At 36.2% G+C, this 13,775-nt stretch overlaps 1 protein-coding gene across 18 annotated transcripts in view; it reads left to right on the top strand.

Moving 5' to 3' along the window:
• The window catches only part of NEK10 (NIMA related kinase 10), a 106,175-nt gene that overhangs the window by 32,575 nt on the left and 59,825 nt on the right, over nucleotides 1-13,775 (top strand). For 14 of the 18 annotated variants that reach the window (XR_010470121.1, XR_010470126.1, XR_010470125.1 and 11 more), the window contains 2 exons: nucleotides 979-1,047; nucleotides 4,750-4,825. Coding sequence is in view for 11 of the 18 variants with exons in the window: in XM_021298467.2 (XP_021154142.1) it covers nucleotides 979-1,047; nucleotides 4,750-4,825 (145 nt within the window). In the remaining 7 variants the exon portion in view is untranslated. The remainder of the gene's footprint in view (nucleotides 1-978; nucleotides 1,048-4,749; nucleotides 4,826-13,775) is intronic. The other 4 variants (XM_065051607.1, XM_065051603.1, XM_065051602.1 and 1 more) reach the window with 1 other exon arrangement.

Raw genomic sequence — 13,775 nt, 5'->3', positions numbered from 1 at the left:
TCCTTTTGGCAACGGTAATGCTTATTAATGTTGCTATGTGAATTTGCAGGCTGACAATATAACAAAGGCAGCTCATTTCTCTGTAACTAACATTCATCAGATATGTTGTCTTTATAGAGTTGCCTTAGTTTTGGACTCTCATGGTAGATTTTGAGTTAAAAAAAAAAAAAAAAAAAATTAAAAAAAAAAAAAAAAAAGGAAAAAAAAGAACAGAGTGGGAAATACACTGCAGCAAAGTGCTTCTGTAGGCCGAAACTTTAATTATGAACTGTGCATGGCCATGCAGCAGCCTAAACAATGAGCTTGCTTTAAGAAAGTTCTGGGACCCACGGGTAAGAGTTTCTCAGCCCGTATGTGAGAACTGAGCCACTTGTTCCAAATCCAATGAAGGTGTTTGAAAAGGAAAGGAGTGCACAGCGTGGGAGAAGTTCTCACCTTGCTGTTAACACAGACAAAAAAATAATCCGAACCTGCTAAAGAATGTTGCTTGCTTGTCCTGAAATCACAGAGAAATTCCTACATAGAGGTGGCTTTTGTAGCACAATTCCAGCAGAACCTGGTAGGCAGTGACCAATAAGATGTGACTGAAAACTAGAATTCATACAGTCAGAGAACTCCGCAACCAGCCTGGCACAATATAAGATTAGACTAAAAGGTCTCTCCTAGAGGTGGTCTCTAAGTATCATCTCTATAGGTTCTACTGAAAAAAAGAGTGCCTGAGGTAATAGTAGGAATAACTTTTTAATCTGTATACTCACACTGTATTGTCTTTTTCTTTAATAGTGAATGTGCTTAGACATGGTCTTTATCCAGGTCCTTGTTTATTGTTTTATTTTTAAAATTATGCAAGGTACAAATAAAAGTTCAAACCCAAGAGGGGCTTCATTCTAGTGTGAAGATTATGTAACTTCCCTTGTGTTTCCCATGACATCTTATGCACATGCCAATTAAATCTGAACAATTCCAATTTTTTTTCAGGCTCTTTTAATTCATACGTTGTTGCAATTGGAAATAGACATTTACAATCTGATCCTAGCCAGGCTAGAGGTAATACAAGATCTTTGTTTCTGACTGTAGACAGCTCTAAGCATGCTGTTGTTATGTAGTCTCTGGAACTGCCCACCTTACTCATTTGTTCTGTTTCATCTCTGATGTAAATTTGATAGGAAGAGGGCCATAACTAACATCTCTTATATGTTGGTACAGCATTTAATCATAATTGATTGATCTACAAAAGCTATGAAAATATAAATATTAAAGCACGATAACCTGCAATTTCATAAAACATCTCACTCTAAATTGGTAGAAAAGTGTTACTGAAATTGTACATGTCTGGTGCAGGTTGAATGTCTGATTTATAAATTCTGGAAAAAAAAAAAAAAACAAAAGTAGAATTTTAGGCACAGCCTGAATGGAAGTTGTTCTGTATAGCATTTTAGAGATTCATTGAACCAATATTATCTGTGGCTCTCGGTTTAATCTGCCCAGCCTTTTTATATAAGACACTGGGAAGTTCCAGTTTTCTGAATTTGAAATGTGTATCTGCTTTTATTGCAGCTATATTTTTCTGCAGCTGTATTTTGTTTCTAGAACAGCAGATTTCTGTCTAGAGCTCCATTGCTTCATCTGTTTGTACGACAAAACAGGAGATTCTGTAGATCATCACCATTCCTCAGTGTCATCTACTTGCACCAAGGTTTAGATCTTGACAGTCAAAGAGGCCCATGTGGAATCACTTTGATACCTTTTGAGTCTGATGTCAAGGAGGATTGTGAAGGGTCCCATATCTCTTTGGATTGCACATTCGGTTTAATGTTTAGTACACATGATGCATTAGCAGTAGAAAGGATCTATATGGAAATAAAACCTAGGATTATATAGCAGCAGAATACTAGTTTTGAGACAACTCACCTATCCGGTCAAATTCTAATCATAGCAGGCAGCTATGAAGTATCAGAATGGTGAAGCAAATGAGACTTGAAAAGTTCCAATAGTTGATGGATGTTGAAAGAAAGCTACCTGTTAATTCTGTGATTCAGAATACTTGCTTGTTGAGTGTACTTTTTAAAAGTCCTGTTGGCTCTTGATACTGTGCCATGCCCAAAGAAGCAGAGGCCATGAGTGTTAGTCATTAGTTTTCAGAGAGACTTGGATTAGTGACAGTGTTTTTGCAGTTTATGTAGCTCATTTAACCAGTCCTCAGTATCAGAACTGCTGCCCTTCATACTAAGATACAAAGAAATGCTTGTAGTGCTTCATTTTCAAAGTTTCTGTAATAGGCTGAGTGGAATTTTCCATTTGTTTGTGTTCACTCAAACATTCTGGACACTATTGGTAGATTAATAGCACAATAGCATCTCTTTTTACAAATTACAGTTGTAGATGTGGGTCAGTGCTAATATTCTTAGTGCAGAAGTTACCAGTTTCACAAAGCTGACAGATGGTAGACTGAGTTTGTGAAGTGTTGATATTAGCACATAGAAAGGAGAATGATATAATAGCTAGAAAGGTGTATTTGGGAATGATGAGAAATTAATTCTGTTCCCATTTCCATGTTGATGGAAAAGACTAGGATAAGTATGTAGTACTGTTGATTGAATTGCAGATTGTCTTGATTTTAGGATATGCTTTCATGGAAAATACAATTAAAGTTCTATTTTTATCTTCCAGATCACTGTAACTCAGTAAGTTGCTGACAAACTTCCTTGATTACAGTTGCTCTCATAATTCCCTTCCAGCTTCTAAAAGACACACTGCTGTGGTGTGAAGCCTTTTCAGGAAATTGCCAGATATGAATTGCCACAATGGGTCCTCATGAATCAAGCCTCAGTTCACAGCTGAAACAATGAATTACCAGTTAATAGAGGTCATCTTTATATTTGGTGATGTCTTCATTTAATGGCAAGAGAGGCAGGCCTCTCACAATTCTCAGAAATTATTTCATTTGTTTGTTAGTTATAGTAGCAACTTTTGGTATCAAATACCAAATAAAGAAACCAGGAGTATTAAAAGCTGTAGACCAATTTATAACCTGCAGACAGATGCCTAAATAAATTAAAAGAAGCAATTTCACTACTTTTTTTCCCCTGTTTCTGAAGACCTGAGCCTAAAAGGAAGAGAATACATTTACTCCATGTGGCTGATTTTTTCCCTTGTCCTTTTTTTTCCCCCCCAGATAAACACTGATGTTGTATTAAAATAGACTACTTCTTCCAGAACAGATGTGTACAGCTCTTCTCTTTACTAATGCTTTCAAGTACCAGGAACTGAATATATTGATCTATGTAATGTCTTAATACTCTTTCTTTATAGAATATTATGTAAAGGATTCCAAAGGAGGGAGTTCAGAATGATTCATCCCAATTAATTCAGGGAAGAATCAACATTGCCAAAACCTCTGGTCCTTTTGGGATTAACATTCCCTGGAGTGAACTGCTTGAGGACTGTCTTAACTCAAGGACAAAAGAGAGGCCTCTCAGTGATCCTGTTAATTTCGCATTCTTCCCACTTATATTTCCCAAGCACTGCAGAGCTAGTCCTTCTTTGAACATCTTGTCCAAAGAAAAATGATCTGTGGCCTGGGTACCTAGGTTTGGCTTTCTTATCAAAGGCCTTTTCTGAATAAGAGATCTACTCCTTTTCAGACTCTTGAGGCTCATACTGAGGAAGAACCAAACCCACTGATTTTTCTTACCTGTGTTTCTTCTGATCTGTAGTTTTGTGGGTGGTTGTTGTTTGTGGTAATTTGTTTGTTTGTTTAGTTTTGTGTGTGTTGTTGTTGTTTTTTAATGAGTAGAGACATTTTGAACTAAACTTCATGAACTATCTCACTGTAAAAACAGTCGGAATAGGCGTGCTATGAGCTCTGTCCAAGTAGAAAAGGAGTTTTAAACTATTTTAAACAATATTACCTACCGCACAAAACTTCCTAATTCTGAAGTAGTAATACAATACAGAATTTGTTAAAAGACTTCAACAAGTACAATTATTTTCTCGTGCTCTCTGTGCTTGGATGTAATAAAGTGCAATGTGTCTTAGCTGCATTGTTATGTTGAGGCAGCAGTGGAGTATTAAATTGAAAAAATTAAACTTGAACTGTTTGCATGGAACTTAGATTAAAAAAATAATCTCTAAAGATTGTGTATGACAATTTTGTGGGAGACTACCTGATAATTACACAAAAAGGACTTACATTAACGTAATTGCATGATCATCTAAATCTACAGCTTTCGTCACAATGTAAAGCTAAGATTCACCATTGTTTCTTACCAAATGCAATCTTTGAACATGAACTATTAAGATATTAGACCCCCTTGTACCCTTTGAAATTAAATTTCTGAGAAAGTCCATCCTTCCCAGCTATCATAATGGAAAGCTAAATAATTACTAACTTCATTACATTACTTTTTCCATTCATTTGGGCAATGGATCACTGCTTATTAGGTACTTACCATTGCCACACAGCTGATTTGAGTATATTAATAGAAACCTGACACTGGTCACGTAGTCTGGATCAAAAGCGTTTTTCAAGCTGGTAGGCCTGATTCAAACAGAAGTTGTTGATTGATGTGGATATGGGAGGAAAGCATGGTCCAGTACTGCAAAATGTAAGAGTTAAAAAAAAACCCACAAACAATCCAAACCCTCCCTTGCACCTTCCCCTGATGTTTTCAGCTGTTGTGAACCAGCACTGATTGTCATCCAAATAGGGTGGTTATTGACACATGAATACTTTTTTCTTTATTGTAGCTGATTTTGGGCTTGCAAAGCAAAAGCAGGAAAACAGCAAACTTGCATCAGTAGTGGGAACCATTCTGTATTCATGGTAAGTGTTGCTTGTTGTTGCATATGACAGTTTCTGTGGGTTGATGCAAAACTGAAACAACTGCAGTTGTGTAGCAACTTTTTCATCTAACTGTATCCTTAAAGAAATGGGTTTTTCAGCTATAAACAGATAAATGTAAACAACATACATTCATTTCAATGGCTTTTAATGTAATCGTGGCTTCAGCATTCAGTTAAATTGTATGTGTGGACAGCTTATGTTCTGAAAAATTTCTCCCTTTAATTAGTAAAAATAAGAAATGAACTCTAAACTTATACAACATAAAATGTTTTCTTTCAGCCAGTATGTATTTCATAGGGTGTGCACTGGTTCAAAAAGAAAACAAAGCAGCAAAAATACTCAAGAAATTGGTGCTAGTGGATTTATTTTGGATCAGCAAGCATTTGGTTTTAGTAATTGAACTGAAAGAATATTTTCTAAAGTTTGAAATTTTCAAATGTGGAGAAACATGACACAGATCTTTGCAATTTAAGCTTAGTAAACTCATCCATGACTGCTGTAAAACTTTGCCATAGACAACACACTATTCGGTCTGGTGAATGAGCTGCAGTTCTCTTTGGCATCTCATTTGTGAGAAGACAAAGTGAGGAACCTTATTACATTAAATTGTGGTACCAATAAAACTATGTAGGTTTCTTGGTTACTACTGACTTGTGTTTTGTTTTCTCAAGAGCATGGAATAAAAAGCATTTCCTATCCAAAAGGTTACCCTCAATATGTAAACAGTGTATGTAAGTGGGAGCATTATATGCATGTCAGATTCTCTTAAACAACAGTAATTGTGGGTTGGACAGAGTATTGATTTTTGTGTTGCACGATGTATAAATAACAAACACGCCTGTTACTTCAGGTCACTGTATTACGAACAAAAGTGAGCAAATGCAATCTGAGTAAAAATCTAAATTGTGGAAAGCATAAGATCAATATTAATCTAATAGCAGTTGATACGTTCTGGGCCTGCCATTTAAGCTGGTAATTTCTGTTAATGGAAATGCTAACATCAGAAATCAATTATGGAATTTCTAATCTGTGCCACAGTTCTGGATCTCTCTCTTCATTTGCAAAATCATTGGTTAAGTTTTGCCTACTCTAACTACTTTGTTAAGGAAATATGTTTACAATATGTTCAGCTGAAGCCTTGCAAATCCAAATATTCCTCAGTCAGGCGTGGGGTTGTTATTTGCAACACCTTTTTACATACAGCTGCTGTTCCCTTTCTTGAGGGTCACGCCGTTACTTCTACTCAGTGTCCAGCATTCTGAGGTCAGAAGTTGTTTTTCTCCTTTTAAGGACTTTCTGGTGCTTTTGTTCCCACTGCTATAAATTGCCAATTCCGGCTCCTGTAAATAAAGCCGTGTTTATTTGGTATATCTAATAGAAAAAGAAAACCACAAGGAATGATGCATTAAAAAAACCTAAGAATGTTGCACAGCATGCAGTCTGTAATATTGTTTTCTGTTTTCATCAGAATTTTTAATTTACAAAATACATGCCCATAAGGAGAAAAACCTAACAGAAGATTATATCCTAAGAAAAACTGGAAGTGGTTTTGTCCTAGATTTTGTTTAAGATCACTGCACAGGCTGGGACACTGACAGGATCTTTTGCAGAAGTCTACAGGTCTTTTTGATGTCAGTCTTCTTCAATCTTCTTTTCTGCTTTGGTCACCACATGTGATGACCATAACCTGCCAGAATGGTTGGCCTGCATGCTTGTAATAAGTAATTAAAGGTTTCAAGCTATCAGGGAAACTACTGATGGCTCTTCTGAATTAAGAGTACTCAGGCATTTGGCAATTGAGTATAATTCGTGTTGCCACTTTTGAAATTGTTACTTGTGATTTCCTAGTGCCAGAATGATAATGATTGACACTTAATCCCTAGAAATCACTAAATCCTAAAAGGGCTTCAGGAGTGAGTCCTTGTGATGTGTTAAATATTCAAGCCCCATACCTTAAAGACTAATGTGTGTGCTGCTACTTAGTGTGCAAAAGTAAGGTGATTCCACGTTTGGCTTAATTGGTTTTCCAAATACCCCTGAAGCAGAGCACCATCTGTGAGTGATACTTGGGGTAGTTAAGTGTAGTAAGAGTATGGTGTAACTGGTTATGTGCCATCCTTTTCAGGTCCTCTGAAGTAATTGATTTGTTTTGTTCAGTTATAACTTGGCAGAGAAGTTGTTGATGGGAACTTGTTGTGCTCTTTTAAACAGCAGTTACCAGTGAAGTGTCTCTGCAAGTCTTTAGAAGTGTCAGGTTCCAAACCATGTCCCAGCGGCACTCAGGATCACTAAGTTGTACTGTCACTTATTTTTTTCCCCTCTTTGGTTCTGTGACTGTGTTTGGGTCTTTGCTCATTTTATAGGAAATTTTTGTTTGACAGTAGTATTCTGTAGGTTTATATACACTGTTTTTTTTTTTTTTTAATGTTTGTTTATACTGTATTTATTATTATTTTCATACCCTGTCTTCGTACATTGAAGTTCATGTCAGAGCTAGGAATCTGGCAGTTCTTTTTCTACCTCTTTTTCCCGCTATTTAGATGTAGGCACAGGGATAAAATGTCACTTACATGTTGCAGTGTTGCAGTAAGTGGTCTTTTGGGACATTACTTGTCAGTTCTACTCCACAGGCAAAATCATGGAAGCAACAATCCTTGCCTGTCTGCAGTCAGAAGAGAGAACAAGGACTCAGTACTGCTGTCTTTGTATTTAAAACATATGCTTGAGTAATATTTAAAATGACGGGCTAAAACATTGAAGTCTTTCCAATGTCATAATAATTTAATAATGTTAAAAGGCTTTGCAAACAGCTGAATGCACTGGATGCCACCTTTGAGGTACTTGGCTAGTACTGTGTGTGATGGGGCTTTTTTATATAGAAACCTGTACATAAGGAATGAGGTGAACTGATTGTTTTAACACAAGTCATGAAGGAGAAGCCAGAGCCTACAGACTTAATCAGTGCCTGCACTAGATTTGTTTACCTGTTTGCATGTTTTAAGTAGAAGGGCCATAAAATAATAAAAATATTGGGAATGTGTATCTACAAAGAGCAGCAATATTAGTTCCTGCACAAGGAGAAAAGGAAAGGAGGAAGAGAAAGAGCTGTGAGGCAGGATTGTCATTTTAGAATGGCAGAAATTGCTTTCTTTTGAATTGACGGGTAATAGTTCTGGGTAGTTTGGGATGTAACCTACCATTCTTGGGGCTAATGCAATTGCAATTGCAATTTTTTAAAAGCTGCCTCATCATAAAATAATGGCAGACACTCTTTTATGTTTAGAGAGGGAGTTATATAATTATGCTTTGTAATTGTGATGGTTTAAATTCTGCTTCATACTAGGTTTTATTCTACTGTCATACTCAATAAATTCCTTTTAATTGGTTGTCCTTGAATTAAGAAATCCAGCAATGTGTATGTTTAGAATACCAAATGTATTAAATGGATGTGTTTACACTTAATACATTAAAAACAGAGAAAAAGTCTGCTTTAGGGAATTGATAATGAATTCTGAAGACTTCTTCCAGCTCATAAGTCACCAGAAACAATCTGCTTCAAGTTAGTAGTGACAATCTTAATTATCCTGCTGTCTTGAAGGCCTTCCTAGAAGACACAGAGCAAACTGTACATGGTTATAGAGAATGATGTTTGCTTTCATGTGTACCCACCATTTCTTAGTTTCACAAAAAGGATTGTAGTTTATGAAGGGGGCATATTGACAACAGATCAAGAGCTGTAAGTAAAAGTTAATGGAGTCATGGTTGCGATAATTGCTTTTGTAATTGTAGATGTATATAGAAATTTTAGAAAAACTCTGGGAAATGAAGTAGATTTTGAGACTGGGATGAATCCCATCATAATTCCCTGAGAACTTAACTGATCTTAAAAAGCTGTTGGGAAACTGGAGAAGACACTTCATGTATCATTAAGAAGTAGCTGAGAATGTTCCACATTAGTTGAACTAACTTGATCTTTCTGAAACATAATTGTTCAGAACAACGTTATGTAAGATTTGGCTTTTTGTGCTGAAGTTGAAGTGTTTTCTCTTTGTGGTGTTTTAAGGAAAATAAAAATAGAAATATAGATGTAATAATTTTATAGACTCCATGATGGGTTGAAGCTGCTGTTCTACCAACATAACAGATTATAAACCAACAATGTACTTCTTGGAAATAATTATTTCTGTAGAACTTGTATAACAATTTTTAATGCATATTAATTATGTTTTTCCCCCAATGGCTTAAGACTTCTAATTTATAATCCCTTTAGATCGGATAATAATAATGATTGAATGCTTTTTATTAGAATAAGATTAGTCATTTCATCAAACTAATTTATGAGCTTGTAAATGTCTTATAGTCCAGTGTTACTGGTATTTGTTTGATATAATTATTCTCTTTTTAGTTTTTCTTTTAAGTAATGTCAAATGAGATACATTTACATAAACTCTTATTTTGACATCTGAACTACAGGAACTTGGAATACTTTTGATGGTGGTGGTTTTATTTTTTTGTGTGTGTGGTTGTTGTTCTCTCTCTTATGTATCAGCTGTATTGGTATCTTGGCAGATGCTTACTATTTCTAGATTTTAACTGTTTCTTGTTTTGCTTTATTTTGCTGCTAAGTATATGGTGTGCTGTTTCCAACTTCTTTAGCTTTTCCTTGGTTTCTTCCATTAATACTGGAATTTTAAGGGTCTGCTCTCCTCTTTTTACCCTTTCCTATTCTGTGCAGTAATATATTCACTGTATACTTCAAGGAATGACAGAACAGCTGTGGCTTAAGAATTACTGGAGGCAGCATGAGGTATGATAGGCATCTGACCGACAGAACAGCCACATCAAGAATTGACTAATAAGTGAGAGGCTGAATGTTTGTAATACTCTTCTAGCATAATTGAAATAAAGAAAATAATTAGAATCAGAAATAGGGCTGATATCTGGTTAAGAAGTGTTATGAAAGGGCATTGATGCCTTCTAAATTAACAAGAGGTTCATTTTTGAGTCAACTGCAAGCAGGACAGCCAGTAGTCTTTATTTCCATTTCCTTTCTCATTATAAGTGACCATATTTTCTGCTTGAGATGCATTCCTGGTCTTATCTGGGTCTTCATTAAAATGGGCATTATGGAAGAGTCCATTTTGAATGAAAGGGGGGAGAAGTAAAAATAAATTATTTCCTGATACTTGGATAGTTTTTGTGATTTTATTCATTTGGAGTTAAACTGCCTTTAGTTATGGTACATGCATTGGGAACTGACATTTTCCACACCAAGAGTCCTCAAACTTTTAGGTTATGGCTGGTCATTGCTTACAGGAATGTCATAAGGAGGCTGACCTCAAATACCCTATTATTTCAGACAGACGTACATATAGTACATATATATCTATGCGTTTGCAATTTATTCTGCTGAAGAAAGCTCTTATCCTGCATTATTATTCAGTGTTTAGGCTCTTCATAGTTTGAGCTGCACAAGCAAGAGTCAATGATTTTATGACTAAAGAGATAGTAAAGTGTTATCCAGGGGTGTAGCAGTAAACTAGATATGATCCCAACTGCAGACAAGTAGTTTGTGTATTTTTATAGAGATCAAGGTGCCCATTTATTAAATTAGGAGATGCAGGAGTGCAGTGTAAATGTAATTTCTTGGTAGGTTTTGTTGATGACTATATACAAATGAATGGGTACAGTGTTTTCTTTCTGCTTCCTGTGTCAAGTAGAGTTAAGAAGGGCTTGAGGTCATTCCTGGAGGGAATTTTAGAGATAATTTGGAGAAGAAAACAGTGTAATTAGATGTTTTTCTCATCAGAGGATCATGTGACAGCTCAGTTTAGGTCACTTGTTCCACTTTGCTTCAGGCCTGTTTCTCAAGGATGCCCATTATTGTGGTTAGGAAGTGAGCTGAATAGAATGAGGTGGTATCTCAAACCTCCTCCTTCCTTACTTTTTCAGCTGATTTTTGTGAGCCATCAAGCAATAAATTATTTGTTAAATTAAAATATATAACAAGTTATGTCAAGATTATTATGCTGTGTTCTGGTGCTCGTATTTCATCTACTGGCTTTTGTGAAGGCTTTTGCAAGCATGTGGATCAACAGACTTTATTTAGATTTGGGAATTTTAAATCCTGTGTAAAATAAGACAATGAAGTTACCATCTTATTCATGTCAAATCTTCAGCTGTCTGCCTTTTTGACAAAAAAGTAGCTACTAGTTAATTGTCTTTTATATTATGTTTCAGCAAATACAAATACTTGCAAAGTCGTCTAATTCATACCTTAATATCAGAAACAAGTGACTATCAGCAATTAGTCTCTGTGTGGCTGGGATTCATCTTGCATATATGTAGTAATTCAAAAACTAGGCATCTTAGTCAAGTAGCTAGATGACTACTGAAAGTAATGGAAAAAAAATGACACTTGAATAATGAATTTCATCCCATCTGTCTTAAACAGCTATTTTAGGATGAGATGAATCAACCACTTGATGTGCCTGTCTTCATTTGCTACAGAGGGAGCTGGAGCACTAGCTTGGTATAAATCTAGTTTATAGGAGTTTAAATTTAGGTGAAATTAACACCTAATATGAAAACAGTTATTCCGGATTTAGGTTCATTTCACAATTGCTGTAGAAACATATTTGCTACTGCTCGTGGTCATCTTCTTGCAGATACATATTTTTCCATGTCTCTCTTTCAATTTTAAATAATCATGTGATGGTTTGATGAGCTTGGTTATTTGGAGAGAGGCATTGAATGAAGTTCATTCTGAAAGGCTCAATAAGTAAAATCCTTCACTTTTGCTTAAGTGTTCAGATTTCTGTTCCATACATAAAAAGAAAAATAAACATGTGATAATGAGGTTAGAGAACTGACCTGGCTGAAAAATAATGTAGGTTATTTTCAATGAGGCTGTAGAGCTATATGTGCTGGGACAGCAGAGCAGACAGTGGTGTGACTGAGAACAGCAGGACCAAAGCAACACCTTGGCTTGCAATATTTTTCAGATGTGCAGGCTAACCAACTTACCACATGTGAGGCTGGTTTAGCCTCCACAGTTTCATAGATACTCTAACTTTTGCTGGGGAAAAAAGTAGGTATGAGTGACCATACTTAGAGGTTAGGAAGAAGACTTTGTGCTCTGAACATTCTTCTGCCTTGGATATTTAATGATTCAGGTATGAAGATTTCTTTGTTTGTTTAGCAAAGCAATAGAAATAAAGAACAATACAGTAAGCTTTTTTAAAAATGCCTTTTGATTTGTATTAATATGTGAAACTGGTGAATTAGAAGCGAGTTGATGGCAGTTTTTCATGTGTTCTAGAACACTGTCTCATTATGCTGCTAAAGATCATTAATTATTTTTCAAAGTTAACACATTTTGGCACCTCTAAGCAATAATGTGTAATGTTAGCCTACATAAAAGCTTATAAGTTTGTAAACTCAAAGAAATATGAATCAGTTGTTGAAGGACTTGGGGATACTGGTGGATGAAAGATGAGACGTGAGCCAGCAATGCACATATGCAGCCCAGAAGGCCAATCATATCTTGGGCTGCATCAAGAGGAGCGTGGCCAGCAGGTCGAGGGAGGTGACTGTGTCCCTCTACTCCGCTCTGGTGAGACCCCACCTGGAGTCCTGCGTCCAGCTCTGGAGCCTTCAGTACAGGAGAGACATGGACCTGTTTGAGAGGGGCCACAGGAGGCCACAAAATGATCAGAGGGCTGGAACAGCTCTGCTGTGTGGACAGGCTGTGAGGGTTGGGATTGTTCAGCCCAGAGAAGAGAAGACTCCCGGGAGACCTTATTGTGGCTTTTCAGTATTTAAAAGGAGCCTGTAAGAAAGATGGGGACAGATTTTTTAGCAGGGCCTGTTGCAATGGGACAAGGGGTAATGCTTTTAAACTAAAGGCTGGGCAGGGCTCTGAGCAACCTGATGTAGTTGAAGATGTCCCTGCTCATTGCAGGGGGGTTGGACTAGATGAGCTTTGAAGATCCCTTCCAACCCAAACTATTATATGATTCTGTGATCTTTATTTTCATAACTGTAAAATAAAACTCTCAAAATGGAGTGTAAAACACCAGCTTCTCTTTTAGACAGAGAGAAACTGAATATATGATGAAAGAAAGCAGTAAGTTAATGATTTCTCTAATTTGCTGATCAACAGCAGTGTAGCTGAAAGCTACAGTGGTTTATTACTGGAATCTTGTTTTTACACATTTCTCAGTGCTCATTAATATTTCAGATTGAGACAGACTACACAACCTTACTACTATTTGCAGAGAAAGGTGTGCTTCCACATAAAACCAGGAAGATTTTAGTAAAAACGTAAGGGAGTTATTTTCATATAGTCTGCTGTATCTTACAGTTATTAGTGGCTTGTCACTGACCCCAGTTTGGTTTTGCCTCTCTATAGACTCTGTAGGATGTGTAGGAACTTTCTGGGCAGAGACAGGCAATGCTTGGACTAGAAAATGAAACTGTTGAGATAACACTGATGAGAGAGCAATTATACACGTGAAAGTTACCTCTCTTAGCTGACTTCACCCATTTTAAAATTACATTCCCCACTTGGTGACAAGAGGATTTATTACACCATAAAACTGTGAGCTGAGGTAGTACATTTCTTCCCTACCACCCTATGTTTTAAAAAATTGTGGAAATGAAGAAATTTTCTGTAGATGTCAGCAGAGGTTTAGGATGCTTGAAAAGATGTCTTCTGTGAAGAAGAAATTTCATATATATATATAATGTTTTACAAAAATATTTAACATAATTCGTAATGAGAAAAATGTACACAAGTTAGAAGGCAATGTATTAAATTATAATAGAGTTACTTGGCAAAACACTTCAAAATAGAAAACTGAGAAGGTGAAATTTTAACTAGTGATAGAAAATCCTATTCAAGCTTCATCACTTCAAGGGATAGACA

Source organism: Columba livia, chromosome 2 (genome assembly GCF_036013475.1).
Source record: "Columba livia isolate bColLiv1 breed racing homer chromosome 2, bColLiv1.pat.W.v2, whole genome shotgun sequence".
NCBI classification, from domain to species: domain Eukaryota; kingdom Metazoa; phylum Chordata; class Aves; order Columbiformes; family Columbidae; genus Columba; species Columba livia.
Note: the sequence above shows the minus strand (reverse complement) of the source record. Positions and strands in the feature narration are given on the sequence as shown.